The 20482-nt window shown below is 42.0% G+C and overlaps 1 protein-coding gene across 1 annotated transcript in view; it reads left to right on the top strand.

Annotated features, from left to right (window-relative positions):
- JARID2 (jumonji and AT-rich interaction domain containing 2) overlaps positions 1-20482 on the top strand; it is a 307425-nt gene that overhangs the window by 158059 nt on the left and 128884 nt on the right. Inside the window, exon 3 of the mRNA XM_077810603.1 lies at positions 15180-15321. Coding sequence (XP_077666729.1) covers positions 15180-15321 — 142 coding nt within the window. The remainder of the gene's footprint in view (positions 1-15179; positions 15322-20482) is intronic.

Below are 20482 nucleotides of genomic sequence, written 5' to 3' on the forward strand. Positions count from 1 at the left end.
GGCCACTCAGCTCACTTTGGCAATTAGGAGCACATTAAACACCACACGCATTATCCAGCAGTATATGCAGCACCAGAACTTGGCAAAGCGATACCGGGCGAGGCGGCAATGTCAGCGCGGTCACGTGAGTGATCAGGACATGGACACAAATTTCTCTGAAAGCATGGGCCCTGCTAATGCATGCATCATGGTGCTAATGGGGCAGGTTCATGCTGTGGAACGCCGATTCTGGGCTCGGGAAACAAGCACAGACTGGTGGGACCGCATAGTGTTGCAGGTGTGGGACGATTCCCAGTGGCTGCGAAACTTTCGCATGCGTAAGGGCACTTTCATTGAACTTTGTGACTTGCTTTCCGCTGCCCTGAGGCACATGAATACCAAGATAAGAGCAGCCCTCACAGTTGAGAAGTGAGTGGCGATAGCCCTGTGGAAGCTTGCAACGCCAGACAGCTACCGGTCAGTTGGGAATCAATTTGGAGGGGGCAAATCTACTGTGGGGGCTGCTGTGATGCAAGTAGCCCACACAATCAAAGATCTGCTGATATCAAGGGTAGTAACCCTGGGAAATGTGCAGGTCATAGTGGATGGCTTTGCTGCAATGGGATTCCCTAACTGTGGTGGGGCCATAGACGGAACCCATATCCCTATCTTGGCACCGGAGCACCAAGCCAGCGAGTACATAAACCGCAAGGGGTACTTTTCGATAGTGCTGCAAGCTCTGGTGGATCACAAGGGACGTTTCACCAACATCAGCGTGGGATGGCCGGGAAAGGTACATGACGCTCGCATCTTCAGGAACTGTGGTCTGTTTCAAAAGCTGCAGGAAGGGACTTTATTCCCAGACCAGAAAATAACTGTTGGGGATGTTGAAATGCCTATAGTTATCCTTGGGGACCCAGCCTACCCCTTAATGCCATGGCTCATGAAGCCGTACACAGGCAGCCTGGACAGTAGTCAGGAGCTGTTCAACTACAGGCTGAGCAAGTGCAGAATGGTGGTAGAATGTGCATTTGGACATTTAAAGGCGCGCTGGCGCAGTTTACTGACTCGCTTAGACCTCAGCAAAACCAATATTCCCACTGTTATTACTGCTTGCTGTGTGCTCCACAATATCTGTGAGAGTAAGGGGGAGACGTTTATGGCGGGTTGGGAGGTTGAGGCAAATCGCCTGGCTGCTGGTTACGCGCAGCCAGACACCAGGGTGGTTAGAAGAGCACAGGAGGGCGCGGTACGCATCAGAGAAGCTTTGAAAACCAGTTTCATGACTGGCCAGGCTACGGTGTGAAAGTTCTGTTTGTTTCTCCTTGATGAAACCCTCCGCCCCTTGGTTCACTCTACTTCCCTGTAAGCTAACCACCCGCCCCTCCTCCCTTCAATCACCGCTTGCAGAGGCAATAAAGTCATTGTTGCTTCACATTCATGCATTCTTTATTCATTCATCACACAAATAGGGGGATGACTACCAAGGTAGCCAAGGAGGGGTGGTGGAGGAGGGAAGGAAAATGCCACACAGCACTGTAAAAGTTTACAACTTTAAAATTTATTCAATGACAGCCTTCTTTTTTTTTTGGGCAATCCTCTGTGGGGGAGTGGCTGGTTGGCCGGAGGCCCCCCCACCGCGTTCTCGGGCGTCTGGGTGTGGAGGCTATGGAACTTGGGGAGGAGGGTGGTTGGTTACACAGGGGCTGTAGTGGCAGTCTGTGCTCCAGCTGCCTTTGCTGCAGCTCAACCATGCACTGGAGCATACTGGTTTGGTCCTCCCAGCAGCCTCAGCATTGAATCCTGCCTCCTCTCATCACGCTGCCGCCACATTTGAGCTTCAGCCCTCTCTTCAGCCCGCCACCTCTCCTCCCGGTCATTTTGTGCTTTCCTGCACTCTGACATTATTTGCCTCCACGCATTCGTCTGTGCTCTGTCAGTGTGGGAGGACAGCATGAGCTCAGAGAACATTTCATTGCGAGTGCGTTTTTTTTTCTTTCTAAGCTTCACTAGCCTCTGGGAAGGAGAAGATCCTGTGCTTATTGAAACACATGCAGCTGGTGGAGAAAAAAAAAGGGACAGCGGTATTTAAAAAGACACATTTTATAAAACAGTGGCTACACTCTTTCAGGGTAAACCTTGCTGTTAACATTACATACATAGCACATGTGCTTTTGTTACAAGGTCACATTCCCTCCCCCCCCCCCCACTGCGTGGCTACCCCTTCAACCTTCCCCCCTCCCTGTGGCTAACAGCGGGGAACATTTCTGTTTAGCCATAGGCAAACAGCCCAGCAGGAATGGGCTCCTCTGAGTGTCCCCTGAAGAAAAGCACTCTATTTCAACCAGGTGACCATGAATTATATCTCACTCTCCTGAGGATAACACAGAGAGATAAAGAACGGATGTTGTTTGAATGCCAGCAAACATACACTGCAATGCTTTGTTCTACAATGATTCCCGAGTACGTGTTACTGGCCTGGAGTGGTAAAGTGTCTTACCATGAAGGACGCAATAAGGCTGCCCTCCCCAGAAACCTTTTGCAAAGGCTTTAGGAGTACATCTAGGAGAACCGCGAATGCCAGGGCAAAGTAATCCTTTCACATGCTTGCTTTTAAACCATGTATAGTATTTTAAAAGGTACACTCACCGGAGGTCCCTTCTCCGCCTGCTGGGTCCAGGAGGCAGCGTTGGGTGGGTTCGGGGGGTACTGGCTCCAGGTCCAGGGTGAGAAACAGTTCCTGGCTGTCGGGAAAACCGGTTTGTCCGCTTGCTTGCTGTGAGCTATCTACAACCTCCTCCTCATCATCATCTTCTTCGTCCCCAAAACCTGCTTCCATATTGCCTCCATCTCCATTGAAGGAGTCAAACAACATGGCTGGGGTAGTGGTGGCTGAACCCCGTAAAATGGCATGCAGCTCATCATAGAAGCGGCATGTTTGGGGCTCTGACCCGGAGCGGCCGTTCGCTTCTCTGGTTTTCTGGTAGGCTTGCCTCAGCTCCTTCAGTTTCATGCGGCACTGCTTCGGGTCCCTGTTATGGCCTCTGTCCTTCATGCCCTGGGAGATTTTGACAAAGGTTTTGGCATTTCGAAAACTGGAACGGAGTTCTGATAGCACGGATTCCTCTCCCTAAACAGCGATCAGATCCCGTACCTCCTGTTCGGTCCATGCTGGAGCTCTTTTGCGATTCTGGGACTCCATCATGGTCACCTGTGCTGATGAGCTCTGCATGGTCACCTGCAGCTTGCCACGCTGGCCAAACAGGAAATGAGATTTAAAAGTTTGTGGTTCTTTTCCTGTCTTCCTGGCCAGTGCATCTGAGTTGAGAGCGCTGTCCAGAGCGGTCACAATGGAGCACTCTGGGATAGCTCCCGGAGGCCAATACCATCGAATTGTGTCCACAGTACCCCAAATTCGAGCCGGCAAGGTCGATTTAAGCGCTAATCCACTTGTCAGGGGTGGAGTAAGGAAATCGATTTTAGGAGCCCTTTAAGTCGAAATAAAGGGCTTCATTGTGTGGACAGGTGCAGGTTTACATCGATTTAACACTGCTAAATTCGACCTAAAGTCCTAGTGTAGACCAGGGCTCACTTTGTCAACAGATTACCTGAAGAAGTTTTAAAATTAATTAGAACTGTTCCCCTCAAATGTCAGTTGCATTGGCAGCAATTTGAGTCCTCTTGTGTGGAACATTTAACCCACCACTTTCTAGGACAGAGTAGAATTTCTATGCAAGCCTTTTATTTTTTGGTCTTCAACTGAAAACTCATATAACAAAATATCTGCAATTAAGAGGCTTTTAAATCGATATTCATACATTCATTGTGGGGGAGGGTCAGCACTACATTACTGGGTCATGTGTTACTACAGTAAGGGTGATCTTCAAAGCATGTGTCACATTGGAAAAACATCTCTTCAGTCTGTCTGGAGAGCTGCCCATGCTCTTGGCAAAAAAAAAAAAAAAAAAAAATAAAAACCATGAAAGACAAATCCTCAATGAAACACATTACAATATCAAATGAGGCTATACAATTGGAAATATGTCATTCAGCATTTGCCTGTCATGGCTTCTTTGTTTTGTCTCACACAGGCAGAATTACAGATAATTAAATGGAGAATAACCTCCCCAAAAGGTCTTTCTGACACCTTTGCCCTCTTTTTCAAAGTGTATTCTGTTGCTAGGGTTCTTTGTTTCTGATCCTGAGCTAATGCTTTGCTAGCTTTCTTCCTTCTCCCCTAATATATATTTGTGTCTATATCTATATCCTTTTGTTTTGAGTCTTCTGTTATTAATTTAACCTGGCATACTTCTTGAAATATATAATTTTGGATACCTTCTCTTGCTACAGATGATTCTCTTACACATCATATTAACTTGTATTGCTGAACTGGTCTGCTGCAGTCTTTCTGCTGTGCTAAATCTGCACTTCTTGGTGCCAATTCTGCACAGCCAGAGCAGAGAATTGCAAGTAGCTTTACCCTTGCAGAGATACAGCTCTGAGGAGGACTATTCCAGTGGCCTTTCAGATGAAAGCTCTTGGCCTTCTCTGAAATGCCAAGGACACATTTTTCTAATCTATGAAGATGGTTCTTGTTGGAGAAATTGGCCTTTTTGATTTTTGTCTGTTGAGATAAGTGTAGCCCTATTTGTAGAACCCATCATCACTTATCTATAAGAAATGTTTGAGACTGCTACTTTGTTGTAGCTCCCCAGGTTGGTACAGCTATGCTGTTTGGAAATGATAGGGCCTGTAAATGGTCCTTAGAAATCTGCCACTACTAAGAAATGCCCCCCCGTAACCGTTATGCATTTGGGTTTCATCTGTAGCATAAGGGTTTTGATGTGTTCAGGCATTTTCTTCTCAAGGCTATAAAATATTCATCCCTAGTGGTTAGGCATTGTGTACCCTATTTTTTTACCTGCTCATTCATTTGCTTGCTTCCTCTAGTCGTTAGACTCCTGCTTACTTTGTAGTGTGTCTTCTACTGACTTCCCAAGTCCCTTACTTTGTAGTGTGTCTTCTACTGACTTCCCAAGTCCCTTTTCACTGCCACTTATGGAGAAGCATTTAGTTACTTTGTCCCCATGGAATAGCAGTTGTCCAGAGATACATTTTATTTATAGGCTCTACTATTCCACATGGCACCTAAAAACAGCCATGATGTCTTAGATTTTGCTGATCTGTTTTAGTTCCTCCATCAGGGGATGGATATTTGAGAATCAGATGTGTTCTGCCGTTGGCTACCAGTCCTTAATGGTAACTTATTCTGTTACATCAGTAGTTTTCAACCTTTTTTTCTTTTGCAGACCCCTAAAATTTTTTTGAATACGGGTCCCTTTGGAAATCTTACACGTGGTCTGCGGACCCCTAGGGGTTTGTGGACCACAGGTGGAAAACCACTGTGTTACAATGTTAAGCTAGTTCAGGTGAGGCTAAAAGCAACTTTTAAGGAACCAGTGTGTAAAATAACTGACTAAACCCCGAGACTGCTAGTAAATGATAACCAGTTGGCAAGTATGAGTTATAGATTAAATGGAACTGTAAAAGTAACCTGCAAAGGGGAAAATTTGTCCTTATTTGTGCTACTTCATGATGTATAAAGAAGGTCTGAAATACTTTTTTACTTTAGATGTATTGGGATATCAGGTCCTCTCTGCCAGCTCATGTCTGCTTCCTGTTCTGTAAATTGGAAGCTCTCTCAGCCCTTGACTTTAAGGATTTGGGGTGCTGAATCAACAACACATACCTTTTCCCTGAAACGTTGGTTAGGAGTTTGAGTTAAAATGTTGAAGAAATATTAAACACTATGGGTAAAAATGCCTTTCCCTCTCAGTGGTCTTACTCGCCTGTTACTTGTGATGCCATCCTACTAGTCCTCCAGTCATCCACAAAATTGTCCAGCAAAATCAGGCTAAAGAGGAGCTGGTGTTTCTAATTTAAAAAACAAGCAGAATTTATTTTTCAAAAAAGAAAAAAACCTCATTCAGGCCTCTGAGTATTTTTGTTTCTTTATCAGATGTTAAAACCACTTATTTTTCTGTTGCATATATACCTTAACTGCAAGGGATAAAACCTACGTGTCTACTGTGACCTGGCTTTTTGTATGCGTTCATGTGCGCGTGAATAGTTATGAATAAAATATGCATTTAACGCAATTGCCAGTTTGTTTGTTTGTTATAAATAGGAGGTGTAGCAAGAGTTGTCTTCATTGGAGGACAGATGTTCTTGGGCATAGCTACAAATCAAAAAGACATTTGTTGATTCTGGGCAATGTAATACCATTCTGTCCAGCCAGAAGACCAACGTGAGATACAAACCAGTTAGGTATTTTCAGACTTGGAGATTCAAAGTTCCTTGCCCTTCCTCCCACCACCAAAGCGGGGGGTAGACATTTGTAATGAGTAGCTGCTACCTTTCCTTTAGAGGCCTCACTGTTCTCTGAAGCTTACTGGCTGGTGTAGGCCTCGGCCCAAAAGAAAGATGGGGTACTCGCCATTCCAGGATGAAATGTGGGTGTAGGCTAATCACAACAACTAAGATGTATTTCAACAGTGGCAATAAGAAGTATTGGGCGCATTTCCCCACCAATATATATATTAAAAAAAATCAGTGTTTTAATCATTTATGATACTGTAAAAATGCGCTGTGGTTCCACGTGGCCTGTGAGCCTGTTAAAGGTTTATGAAGGTTTGAAGGGTATATCTCCACTTCAGTTAGACACCCGTGGCTAGTCTGTGCCAGCTGACTCAGGCTCGTGGGGTTGGGTTGTGGGGCTGTTTCACTGCAGAGTAGACTTCTGGGCTCAGGTTGAAGCTTGGCTGTAGGACCCTGTGAGATGATGGGCTGGAATCAGAGCTCTGGGATTCTATCACCTCACAGGGTCCTACAGCCAGGCTCCAACCTGAGCCCAGAAGTCAGCTGGTGCGAGCCAGCCACAGGCGTCTAATTGCAGCATAGACATACCCTAAATGGCCTGGTACCTGCTTGTCACAAAAGCTGCCCCCATCCTGATTCCGTGTGGCCACGGTTGCAGTCAGTGGAGGCACTGTAGTTGGAGCTTCCTGCGTCTAAAAGAGAGGGAACAGCTGGCAGGGTTTTCTCTGTGAGTTCCTATTAGCTTTGGGTCTTGCATCCCTCTATCCTACTTGATTCGCAAGAGCCCAAGATTACTCTAGATCTTCCAGACTTGCTGCAGGGCTCTTTTCTTTGCCCCTACCTGTGAGGAAATGGGAAGGCTCTGTTGTGAGATCCTAAATATCTTGATCATGTTTTTTTGCTGCTGCCTTATTGCCAGCTGTTGTGGGTTTGTTGGTTAAAGGTTGGAAGAAGTTATTGGAGTGGTCTATTTTATGATTGTGTGCCTAAGAATTGTTGAGGAGTGCCTATGCCAAGGGATAGGTGCCCCTTTTAATAGGTTTGTGTATAAATCTAATGAAATAAAACTATGGATTTAGGGAAGAGAGTTTCTGGATGCCGAACTACAGCTATTGGGGTGGTAGAATGTGTTTTTCTTCAAATGTTGTTCTGTTCTCTCACCCCTACCCCACAGCCAGACTCCCGCCGCTCCCCCTTTCACCCAGTAAGGCTCAGGCCTACCATGCATACTAGGAGGCTGGAATATTTTTCCTTACCTTTGGTTGCAGAGGTCCATGGATTACTGATACTAATACTTCTCAGATGCTGATCAATTTAACGCGCAAAAAATTCTAAACAAATGTTTAATCTTGATGTTGAAACAAAGAAATTATTTAATTTCACTTACTCCAACCCACCTATTGGCACCCTCTGTGTTCATGTACAAAATGTAACACATAATATATACAACCTATATAATGAAATCACAAGAATGTCTTTGTTGGGTTGCTCAATCCTATAACAGTCTTGGCTGGGGGTAAACAGCTTCCCTCAACCTGCTTTATTAACCTAATTGTCTTTGGTGAGCTCTTCTTTTGACAGGCTGACAAAAACATCTTATGCTGTAATGTCATTCATGCTTGGCTTCCATAGTAATGATGTATATCTACATATAAAAGCACTGTTCTTTTCATTTATGAAAACTGTAAAGGTTATTTGCTAACAGTTTTTGGCATAACAATACTACTGCATGCATACGCATATCATATGCATATGCGTGCCATAATCAACTTAATGTCCAGTGGCTTGTCATCTGAAAAGTCTGGGTACCATTCGGTACTCTTATGGTGGCAACACGGAGCCTGGGGGTGGCATAGATGTTGACTTTAAACAAAAACCTTCAGAATGAGGCATAATTGCAGGATACTGTTGTAGCTTTCGATTATCACCGGAGGCTAGGAGAGCATTTTGTTCACTGTGAAGTCGATGATAAATACACTAGACACAAGGACAGGATTTTATCCCAGAGAAAAATGTGTTTTTTAAAATGGTTATTTCTTTGAAAGCATAGTTTTTCAGTCTCTAAGACAATCATGGGCCTTCTTTTTTTAAGCTTGTTTGTTTAATACATAATGTGATACCGTGTCATGGTGTCACAAGGCAACTGATGGCATTTGCTTAATAAAACTAAATTATCATTTGTTCATAGATATGCAACAGCTAAATACAGTAGCTCTCTGTACAATACACTTATTAGTGAAGACTATAATAAATATTTTAGAGAGCTTGGAATATTTTCACTTGGCATTAAAGGGTTCATGATTTTTTAACCTGCCTACCAGATCTATGGTAATAAATGGTCACGTGCACATAAGGGCTATTTGTTTTTGGTAGCTGTGGGCCTTTAGAGTAAGGGAGAATGAGATCCTTATTCTGATCACATTTCAGTTACATCTGTTTGTCTTACACTAATGGAAAAGAGAAGAGATCTGTTCAATAAAGATAATTTACAGCAAGTAAACTTGTGGGTGAAACTAGCTCATAGTAAGCTGATAAGTGAAGTGTGTCTCAGGCTGAAAAAACAAAGCCAAATAATTTAGACTCCCAAATTTTTTGACTGGTCTTTAATTTTTTTTTGAGGGAAATATCAACTTAATGTAAATATAGAGTCTATTATATAAAATATGTATTTTTAATCCTCAGTAGTTTACTAATAGGTTATAGTTTCATAATAACTGTTTCTCCAAATTGTATATCTGGGACTCATTTTTGGCCTCATACAATGCAATTCACATGTGAGTCAGTTTTAGTTGTATGTACCTACAGTAATCTGAGGTCAGAAATGGGCCCCTTGGGGTACACTTAAGAGTTTAACTTGAGTATATTCTATGTTCAGATGGACGTAGTTATGTGATAACAGTAATTTGTTTGTTTATTGACTTGAATATTCACATTTGTAGCATTACTGTCATACTAAGCTTTTTATATGCAGTTTTCCTGTAAGTGATGATGAAAAGAGAATGAAGTAAATTTGACTCTTCTTCTTTCCAGGTGACTTACGGTACACTTCTCAAACCGCACAGCTAAAATCCTGGACAGCTATTGTATCCGACAGATCAATAGGGCCCTGAGCTGTGCCTTCAAAATCTGTTGTGTATTTAGAATTACAATACTATTATATGACTGTGGAATAATGTACTGTGGTTAGAAAGTTTCATTGTATCTAAACTCTCCCCTCCCCCAATACTTGTAACTCTGATATTTAATTAAAAAAAAAAAAATCCTACGCTGGAGACGAGGCCTCACGACCAGCCTCGGTTATTTTCAGTTTGTATTGTTCAGTTATGAATGCACAAAAAGGGCTTAAAATGTCTTTACAAGAGAGAGTATGTGTGCTTGTGTGAGCAAGAAATATGAGGATACTATTTTATAATTTTTCATATTCTAGAGCCGAGCCAGACAGCAGGACTGTAATCTCCTCTTTCCAGAGTGTTAACTGTTCACCCCATATTGAAGATTATGAATATAATTGTGGCAAAATTTCCCCATGTCACAATTGTCTAGGTCAATTTATGCTCTTAATATATTTGGCATGCATTCTATGTTGTTGACTGTTGTTAATGCTATATCACAATCGCTCTTGTCAGCTGCTTGTGACCGCAGGCACTGGGCTGGAAACACACATGCATCTATTTCAGCCTTCCAAGCTTTCTCAGTGCAATGAAGTGAAGTGTGCAGAAATCTTTACTATGTCACTGTCCTGTTGTGTGAGAGAATGGGAAACTTTACTTCCAGATGCCTTATTTGAAGTAGGATGAGAGAGGCATGTAGAGTGTTTTGGAAACATTATAAAAATCCCTTCTCAAAAGCACTTTTTAGGCTAGCATTCTGCCACTACGAACTATTTGGATGTGTCCATGCCTGCTTCAGTGCCCAGTCACTTTAGTGATGAAAAATATGTGAAAGATTATAATCTTAAATGCATTTTAAAAACAAAATCCAAATTCTTCCGATACTTTTCCCCATTTCACATTGGTTTGTCACTGAACTGATTTCACCCCTACTCCTCAACCCTTCTGATCTGAAATGCTTATTTGTGGTCTCTATATAAATTAGGCCTTATCTATTACTAGAAAAGCACAATGGTTTAACTAGATTGATTTCTGAAACGAATCCAGTTAAAATGTTGCAAATCCCTCGTGTAGACTCACTTAAGCTGCTTTAACCCTTGCTTATACTGAGCACTAAGAAAGGGTCTGGCGGTCACTGTAGACAGCTTGATGAAGACCTCCACTCAATGTGGCATTGCAAAATAATTGTGGCAGGCTCGAACATCAAGACCAGCCACATTCAAAAGAATGGATAGATGTGCCAAGTCCCTCCTGAGGACTTTGAGGATTTCTAATCACATCCTGTGCTAGCATCACTCATGATAGATATGCTTGAGGGGCAACTGATTGCTTAAACTTTCATGCAGGTTGCATCTGACACTGCTGCATGCTCCCTGGCCATGTCTGTGGTGATGCGAAGCTCCTCCAGGCTCCAGTCATTGGGGTTACTGAGGGATGTTCAAACAGTTATGGAGGATCTTCCCTTCAAGCTCTGTGACCTCTTCAACTCTAAGACGAATGAGGCCCTTGGTTTGTTAAAAGACTCTCTGGCTATCATGGGCTTTTTGGACTTGTACACTTCAGCCCCAAGGAAAAAGCAAGCCAGGCCTCATAGTTGCTTCAGACAGTGCCCTCTGCCCTCAGTACTGTAAGCCATAGGGGGAACTGGAACCAGAAAGGAATTTGAGCTGGTGATCCTCCTGCCACTTCCTCAGCTGCTATGCACTCCGGATCTTCCTCTTAGCAGCAGGTTTAACACCACTGAGAGTCTGGCAAAACCTATAGAGGGTCTATGCCCATTCTCCCTCACCCCCTTTTTTTTGGCAACTCTTTTTTGGTCTTTTTTTAAGAGGCCTGGGTGGGAATCAACAAGAACCAATGCATCTTACTTTGTCAGCAAACGGTATTGCATACAGCTTTAGGTCCTTTCTAACCCCCCCTCCCCCAATCCCCCTTTCCCCATCGCTCCTCAGGAACTCTTCTGACATGATACTGTTGAAATAGGAGCCCCTTTTGTAACTCGGAGCAGTGGAAAAAGTGCCCTTGGAGTTCAGGGGCAAGGGGTTCTACTCTCATAATTTTCTAATCTTGAAGAAGAAAGGGTATTGGTGCCTTCAGGGCTTCAACAAGTTCATCTGTCATTTCAGATTCAGGATCATGAGTCAGGTCTCTGTAATCCCCTCAACTCTGGTTTGTGGCACTCAACCTTGAAGAGGCCTATTTCCACCTGTTTGTACGCTCAGCATACCTGAAATACCTCAGATTCCTGGTAGGAGAGACTCACTACCAAGACAGGGTCCTGCCCTTTGGTCTTTAAGTGTGTGGCTGTTGTGGTAGCATAAGTGGGATGGCAAGGCATCCAGGTCTACCTGTACCTTGACAGTTGGCTCATCTGAGGGAAATAATCATAGCAAGTGACTAGCTCCATTCACATAATTCACAAGGCTCTTTGCTATTCTGGGCCTCAAATAAACAGAAAAATCCACCTTTGCTCCAACTCACAGCATAAATTTAATAGAGGATGGATTAAGTTTGAGGTCAGTGAAAACTTATCTCCCAGAAAAAAAGATTCCAGACTATAGTGGACCTTGTCAATCAGCCACCTGCAGGCTCGTCCAAAGACCTTGAGTGTGCCTCGTGCAGGCTTGGCTCTGAGATTGCAAGAACAGAAATTAGAAGAGGAGAAAAAAGTGCATCCTTTTTGTGTAAACTGATACAGAAATCACCAAGAGGCAATGAACTCCACAATACCACCGTTAAAGCAATTTTTCAAACAGAACTGTATTTGAGTGTTTTCCTTCTGCACTTTGCTAGGAGTATATTATCTTTTCCTGACAGTTGTGGACCGTGCCACAGTCCTCTATGCCTTTTGTCACTTTCAGACCGGATCACTGTATATTTAAGGAGATGCAGAATGTGATGGTCAGTTTACTTAGCAGTTTTATACTTCAGCTATAGCTGCTCTGGCTTTGATTCATTTCCGGTTTTAATTCAAGGTGTTTTGTTTACATTCACGAACATTGGGTTTTTTTTTTAATGATAAAGAACATTGTATAAATGGGGTTTGTTGGAATAATAGGAGAACTAATTTTTTTTTTTTCTAGTAGGGAAACATATAGTCACCTTCCAAATACAATAATGGTTTGGCAGGGTGGGAGGATGAATGGAAAGCACCTTCCAAATGCAAGTGAGTTGACAGCCCAGGAGGTGATTTTCTTGACTCCAACACTTCAGGTTGCTGGTATTGACATACGGCATCTCTCCAGAATAAATATTACTTTTGGAAAAACTAGCTGAATTCTTTCGTAATGGTTAACTTACTGAAAATAGGGCCCCAAATGATATGTTTAGTTTAGACTTCTCTGGAGTTTACAGACTGTAAATTTTATCATTCGCATTTTAAAAGTTAAAATGCAAAGCAAAAACTGAAACTGAGTTAAAGCCACACTTCTGTGCTGAATGTCTCCAGTGAGGATATTGTGCATGTAAATAACATCTAATTAAGGTTTTAAAATATTTTCTCCTCCATGTGACATCCTCTTGAATCTTCCTGAAGGGAGCCCAAAATGCATCATTTTTTGACATCACAAATGCTATAGAAGTTTCATGCCAGAAATCTCATTGCAACTCATTTGTTGATGTCCTTCAGTTTGAGACCTTCAGTGACTCAGGAAACATTTAAGGGGATTTATTAACAAAAGGGAAGTGAAAACTTAAACACAGTTGTTTAACTTATTTCTGTGTTGTGTCTGCAGTGCAGACTAGTTAGTGAGGGTATTAAACACATCTTAAGCTTAACTCTATTAAATTTTTTCTGGTACTCTGTTTTTTTTTCTTTTTTTAATCTTACTTTATTTTTCCCTACAGTGAAATTCAGGCTTCTGTTTTTATAAGGGATGTTAAAAAGTAGTGTTTAAAAATAACACACACACCTACCTACCTGCAGCTCTCCAACTGTAGCCACCATGTATTTGCTTTTGACTCCAAGTCAAGAGAAATGTAGTGCAATCTAAAAAAGTAATGACTAAGTACAGACTTTGAAGACAAGGCAGGTGGTGGTATAAGGGAGCCCTTGAATTAGGTTGTTTTGAAAGGGCCAGCTAGAGCTGCTAGAGTGGAGTCAAAAGAAAAGGAGTACTTGTGGCACCTTAGAGACTAAAGTCCCAAAATGTTTGAGAATGTAATAAGAGATGATGTGTCGTACCAGCTCACAGTGTCAATGGGAGCACTGAATAAATGGGCAGAAGAGAACTGAGGGCCTTTTCCCATCTCAGTACCTGTTGGTATACAGCAGGCTGTGTGGGGATGAAAGTTCCTTTCTGATAGTCTATTTACTTTCAGAAGCTGCTTTGTAGATGTGCATAGTTGAACACTAGGGAGTGTGATCACTGTATTGATAGTGCTGCACAATGCTTTCCCGGCAATGGCAGTGTCAAATGGACTATGATCATACAATGTTTGTGATTGGTTTTGAACTGTTGTTACTAGGTAACCATTAGTGCTGCTACACGGTATGCAGATTGCTGCTGCTTGGCATGCCTTGGAGGGAGACAAACAGAGATTCAAGCAGGAGGCTAAAATGAAATTGGGGAAAGGGTGGTTAGAGAGACTGAGGGAAGAGAGTGCAACTAGCAGTTGCCTGGTGGAGACACATCTCTGACACAAAACTGCTCATGCCATCTGCAGGAGTATTTCGTTGGCTTGGAAAAAGCAGTGGTATTCTCACAGTCAAAACTGGAATTTCTGCAGTGATCAATTCTTAAAGCCTTACCTAAATATTGAAAAAATAGCTGTCGCTAGTTTAATAACCCAAAGCGTGAATGGTTGTAGTGTGCTGCTGTGCTACTGGTGCTTCTCAGCCTCACGTCTTAGGTTAAATCATGTTGTCCTTATGTGAGTAAGATGAGCAAAATTTGGTTATTAGTCTATATATGTAGGGCTAAATGCCCTTTTCCACCTATGTTGCTCTGCTGCCTAGGGTGCTCCTCAAGTGGAGATAGGAAGTCACAGAGGGGGAAGGTGGTTGTGGTATATTCACTCCTATTTTGTGTAGCTTTGTCTCATCACCCGCAGCCACTGTAGCTGAGTGGGACTTGGCTAGGCAAATAGGAGAGTCAAGGGAAACAGACCTTATGTTATCACACCTTTGGGACTTACAATGGTTAACACATCATAAATTGCAATGGTTGGAAGCAGCAGAATGAAGAGGAGAAATAGAAATTGTCCACATAATTTATTTTTATATTGATGCAGAGCTTTATGCAAATGACCCCTATTAATGCCAGATACAGTAACTTATATAAATTCTGTAACACAGAGATGAAATTATGCTGATAAAATTATGCCATTTTTAAGGGATGGGAAAAGATTTTCAGTGTGACCCCCAAGCACTTTTCTTGACCCTTTGTACGCTGATTTGTAATGGACGTTTGCAGTTCTCCACTAAGCTAAATATCTGCAGATTCATCAGTTTCTAACTGGAATACGTGTTCTGTTCATTCCTTCTGGGGCATCTGGCACTGTCCACTGTTGGAAGACAGGATACTGGGCTAGATGGACCTTTAGTCTGACCCAGTAGTGCCGTTCTTATTACCAGGGATGCTCATTTTTGCAAGGAAAGAGTTTTGGAGCCTTGTATTTGCTCTTGGTATCCTGTGTGAACTTTCTCCTGGCCTGTTCAGTATTATTAATGCATATTTTGAACATTCTGTACTGTTTGTCTCACCCTTACAGGACTTCTCACTAATGGCCCATCGAAGGGATTAGGACCAGGATCAGAACAGTCAGAGAACGAGAAGGACGATGCATCGCAAGTGTCCTCAACTAGCAATGATGTTAGTTCTTCAGATTTTGAAGAAGGACCGTCAAGGAAAAGGTTAGTGGCGTTCACAGTTGCCAACTTTCACACAGTAAGTAAGCACCCCGATTTTCACAAGAAGCCAAAAATCAAGCTAATCCCATTTCAAAACAAGGCCAAAACAATCCAATCCCTAAGAACTCCAACACTCTGACTAGATCCCCCCGGCATGCAGTCTGGGACTGTGGTGGGCTCAGTATGCACCCCTGACTTTTTCTTTCTTCCCTCCCCAACCCCCGCCCGCCCTGCCAGGAGCGGATCCCCCCCCCCCCCCTCCAAAAAAAAGCTACAAGCCAAAAACTAACCAAAAAGCAACTCCCAAGCCAATTAAGCCAAAACCAAGCCCAATTTCTGTGTTTTTTTCAAGATGTTTGGCATGTCTGGTGGTGGTTAAGAACTCAAATAATTTTTTAAGAGTAGCATTGAACGTATGCCAAAATCTCCCATACCATAAACAGATTTTCGGGCGTAGAGTGTTTCATACAGCTATAGGGATAAGTTTGCATTTTGGGTTCATTGTCCTGCATCCTTTACAAAGTGGGTGTTCTGTAGTTTAGCAGCGGAAAACATGGGAATGTCGCTGTCATTTTACTGCAGTTGTGTGATTGTTAAATGAAATCTTTACTCGGTATTTTTGGGTCTGTCAATGTAAATGTCTGTGTATTAGTTTACTGGATCCAGATAATGTAATTTCAACAAACAAGATACATTTGTGTCATTAAATTAGAATTACCTTTAGATTTGCTTTGAAAGTTAAAATGGTTACATGTTAAAGAGGTTTAAAATAAATGAGGCCTCAGAATACTAGCTGTATAGTGAGCCTCACTATAAAGATGTAGGTTATTGTCTGTAAATATTACTCTGGGCTAATGCTCTGGCAATCTGGCTCCTATTCCTTAGAAATCAGTTATGAAGTCTCTGTTGAACTCTCATTATGCTACAATCTTGGCCAATTCCTAAACGTGTAAAATGTAGGTTAAAATTGCAGGGTTTAAGCCAATTTTTTGTAGAAAATATGCTGAAAGTGCAGGCAGAGGTCAGGGTTTTTTCCCCCTCTTGTATAAAGAAAGAAATAAAATTGTCTGACTGAAAAATGTCTTATAAATAAGGTTTTGGCAAAATTTGACTTCTATTTTTTGTAATTTCAATGGATAGTACCAATTTTTATTTTTAAACGTATTTTATCGGTTTTATTTTTCTCAGTTGTGTGTAATTATGGGTTTTAAGCATTTTATTTTTATTGATTTGAATTTTCACCGTTTTGGGAAACAAAAGGGGATCGGGTTAGGGCAACACTGACTGCGTGTTCCCAGCGCTGTCAAGGGGCGCAAGTCACCTGGGTGCAAGATGAGTGGGTGGGTCGCTGTGGTCCTGGTCTGGCAAAGCAGAGACTCCCAGCTAGGGCCACAAGGAGCAGGATGATCCCTGAATGCAGGTGAGGTCGTCCCTCTGCTGAATGGCTCCTGCCCAGGGATGGCTCCCAGCCATTGAGTGAGAGAGCAGGACTGTAACAGCAGGCTGCAGAGAGCTCCCTGGGTGACAGTGGGGCTGTTGACCCTGGATCCCTGCAGCCAGTAGGTGCAGGGGAGGCTGCACTTGATGACTGTCGTTGATAGATATTTTTTTTTCATATTTCTGCATGTCAAGTGAAATCAACATTTACTGAGGGCTAACTATTTAAATGTATAAGCCTTCTTATAAATCCCCTGCTCCCCCCTGCAAAAAAACCACACCAGAATAACCCCCCCCAAAGCAAAATGGATTTAAAAATAAATATCTACTTAAAACACAAAACAGACTTTTTCACATTTCTGTTTCCTAGGTAACCTCAAAATTAGTTTGGGAATTTCTGGGGAAGTCCGAGAAAGGGGGTAAAGAGAATGGTCCCCCCAAAATTAAATGAGCAAAGTTTGCCTTTGGATATGCATGCGTGCTCCTGTATATGTCTCAGGACAAAATCTGCATTTAGTATTTTGTATAGATAGAAATGTTGCAAGGGCAAGTTGCACCATAGAAGTGTGGAAGGTAACCTGCAAAGGAGAAACGAATTAGCTATGTTCCGTTTTCCCTTTTTTATGTGAGGTATAAAGAAGGCTTGAAAGTCTTTCTGCTTAGAAATTTAAGTATTGTTTATCATATTTTTCCTGGGAGACTCAGCGTGTGATTCAGGAACTAGTGGAATTGTGACATCACAGGGACTGAGGAAGTAAAACTGGACGGGTGGGTGGTAATGGGGTTTTTAGAAATAGCATTCAAAACTTTTTTTTTTTAAAATACCTATTTAATTCAAACACGAGATAGATATACTGGGAGGAGGTCTTTGTTAATGGTGCAACACCACCACTGTTAAGGGATGTGAAAGTCCCCACTCCAATTTTTTGGGCCTCCAAGGAACAAAAATAAGTAACTTGATACTTTTGAGATTAAAAAAAAAAAAAGCCAAGCTGAAAAATCCCTAATTTTTGGGCTTTTGTGGAAGTGGGAGAAACATTTCAGTTTTACTTCACTTATCATAGAGAAGCATGAGAACAAAAAAAAAAACCACCACCACCAATCCTTTTTGCCTGTGGAATTCCCCTTTATATAGAACCTTCCTGTTTTATGTATTTCTCACACACTTTTTTTTTTTTGGTCTACTTTCCGACTCCCTCTCTGTGCGTTTGTCTGCCTTCTGATTTTGCCCTTCTGTTCTGTGCTGCTTTTTCTCTGTATTCTCCCTTCCCCCAACTACCACATTCTTTGCCCTCTTTTCTATTTCTCTATCCCCTTTTCTCCATTTAATATTTTATATTATATCTGGTACCATTTTGTTCCTCTGCTTCTGAGCTGATGACATTTAGGAAATTATACCCCCCAGTGGCCAAACTTCTCAGTGTTCCTTTTCAGCTTTGAACAAGACTGATGGCCTGTTGCCAGCTGAGATATGCATTTAAACGATGAACATGCCAAAGTCAGACTATCCACAATTTTCTCACTCCCATAATTAGAATGTGCATTGTTCTTCGTCTTTGAGAAATGCCACACGTTATGACGAGCAGCATACACAATGGAACAAATTTAAATGTTTGCATAGATAGAGAAGTATACACCCTTGGGACCTGTGCTATTTAATAAAGTAGGCTTAGTGTCTGGTAGCACTGTTTTGAACTATGTATATATGTAAATCACTATTTATCGTGTGTGTGTGTGTTGCAAGGGGAGGGAGGTTTTGGGAAACTTGAACCCATCTTCTATACAGTGAAAGATAACTTGTATAGCCTGTTCTCTTGTCTTATTTAATGATATATAGAGAAGAGGAATTTGGATGGCTATTCAAAATAAATACGGACAGATATAAGATTTCGTGGTTATGTAGTTTAGTAAGCGAAGAAGTCTAACTGAATTTCAATTCAAATTTATCTGTTAAAGGATTCTTCTTTTCCCATCACACCCCAATCCGAATGCTTTTACAACTCTTTATTGTTTATTTTGCATTTCTTACTGAAGTTGAAATAGTCTTTGTTACCTGAACCTGCACTGGGCTTGTTGATAGTTCAGGCTATATTTGGCAATGCTTTGTATTCCAGCCAGTGTTTATACATAAGGTATACAAGGGAGAGTAACTGTTTAGAAAATGGAGCACTGCTTCACTTGGCTAACCTCAGGCTTTTGGCCAAATTTTTCTGAGGACTTCTTCAGAAATGTCAGGCCTGGGCTGTGCTGAAACTGCAGTCATGAAAGCATGACATGAAATGGAATAGAAAAGTGCAGTTGATCCTTTTAATTTAGGCTACCAAGAAGACAGTTGTAGAGATGCACTACTGTTTGGATTTGATTGATGATCGTAGGGGTAATTGAAATGAAGGTTTGGAAGTAATTTTTGGATTTCTTCTAGTCAGTCCCCTGGCTGATGCAGGACCAAGTTCATCTCTGACAGGTGTTTGTCTCACTTGTTCTTAAAAATCTTTAATGATGAGAATTCCACAACCTCCTTTGGAAATCTATTCCAATACTTAACAATTCTGATAGAACATTTTCCCTAATATCTAAACTAAATTTCCTTTGCTGGGGATTACTTCTTGTCCTACCTTCAGTGGACATGTAGAACAATTGATCACTGTCCTTTTTATAACCGCCTTTAACATATTTGAGGACTGTTATCAAGTCCCTCCTCAGTCATCTTTTCTCGAGACTAATCAGGCCCAGTTTTTTAAACTTGCCTAATAGGTCAGGTTTTCTAAACCTTTTATCTTTTTTTTTTTTTTTTTTTTTTTTTTAAATCTGCTCTCCTGTGGACTCTCCAATTTGTCTATATTTTTCCTTAAGTGTGGCACCCAGAATTGGACACAGTACTCCGGCTGAGGCCTCACCAGTGCTGAGTAGAATGGTACAGTTATTAGCCTTTTCACAACTGCATCACTCGGAATGTCCAAGACTCTGAGTTACCTTGTTATGAGGGAGTCTTTCTTGTGGAGCTGGGTGTCAGCGTCTGTACACCACTGGCCTTTCAACTGCTTAAGCATTCTCCTCAGGACTCTGCTGGTCCTGCTTTGCTTTGCAGGTTTACATGAGGTGCATCCCAATCCCTGATCCCTCCTAAAGAGTGTTTCCCTGTAGAGTCCAGGCCCTGTCAGTGGGCGCACTCAGAAATGATCAGGGAAGCTGTCTCCCAAACAGACAGTGTACATGCGACTGGAAGGTTACAACTCAGGTTTCCAGCTTTGCTTAATCTGACAGCACTGAGATGTATTCATAATATTACAAGAATGTTGTAAGCTCATTAACAAAGGTAGAGATTTAAGAGCGAATGAGTAAAGATAATGGAAACAGAAATGGTTACAAATAAAACAAAAGTATAACACACTCTCCAGAGACTAAAACTTAACAGGTTACAATCCTTGTCTAAAGCAGCCTGATCTCACCCAAACCTTTTCTTGCGGTGTTTCAAATTAAATTGGTTGAGATCCCTGTTTTCATTGGCAAAACTGCACTGCCTGGTTACCCCTTCAACTACAAGATAAAAGAGGAGTTCTGGTACCTTGTTCTTATCCCCCAAAGTCCATTCTTTTTGCCTCCAGAGTCAGGATGCTTTTCCCTGTTGAGTTCAGATCCCTCTGTCAACCTGTTTTTCCTGTGGACATTACTTACAAATGGGACTTACTTTGTGTTGGTTTTACAATGTTTAATATGCATGGGAGAC

This window comes from Eretmochelys imbricata, chromosome 2 (assembly GCF_965152235.1).
Source record: "Eretmochelys imbricata isolate rEreImb1 chromosome 2, rEreImb1.hap1, whole genome shotgun sequence".
In the NCBI taxonomy this organism is placed as follows: domain Eukaryota; kingdom Metazoa; phylum Chordata; order Testudines; family Cheloniidae; genus Eretmochelys; species Eretmochelys imbricata.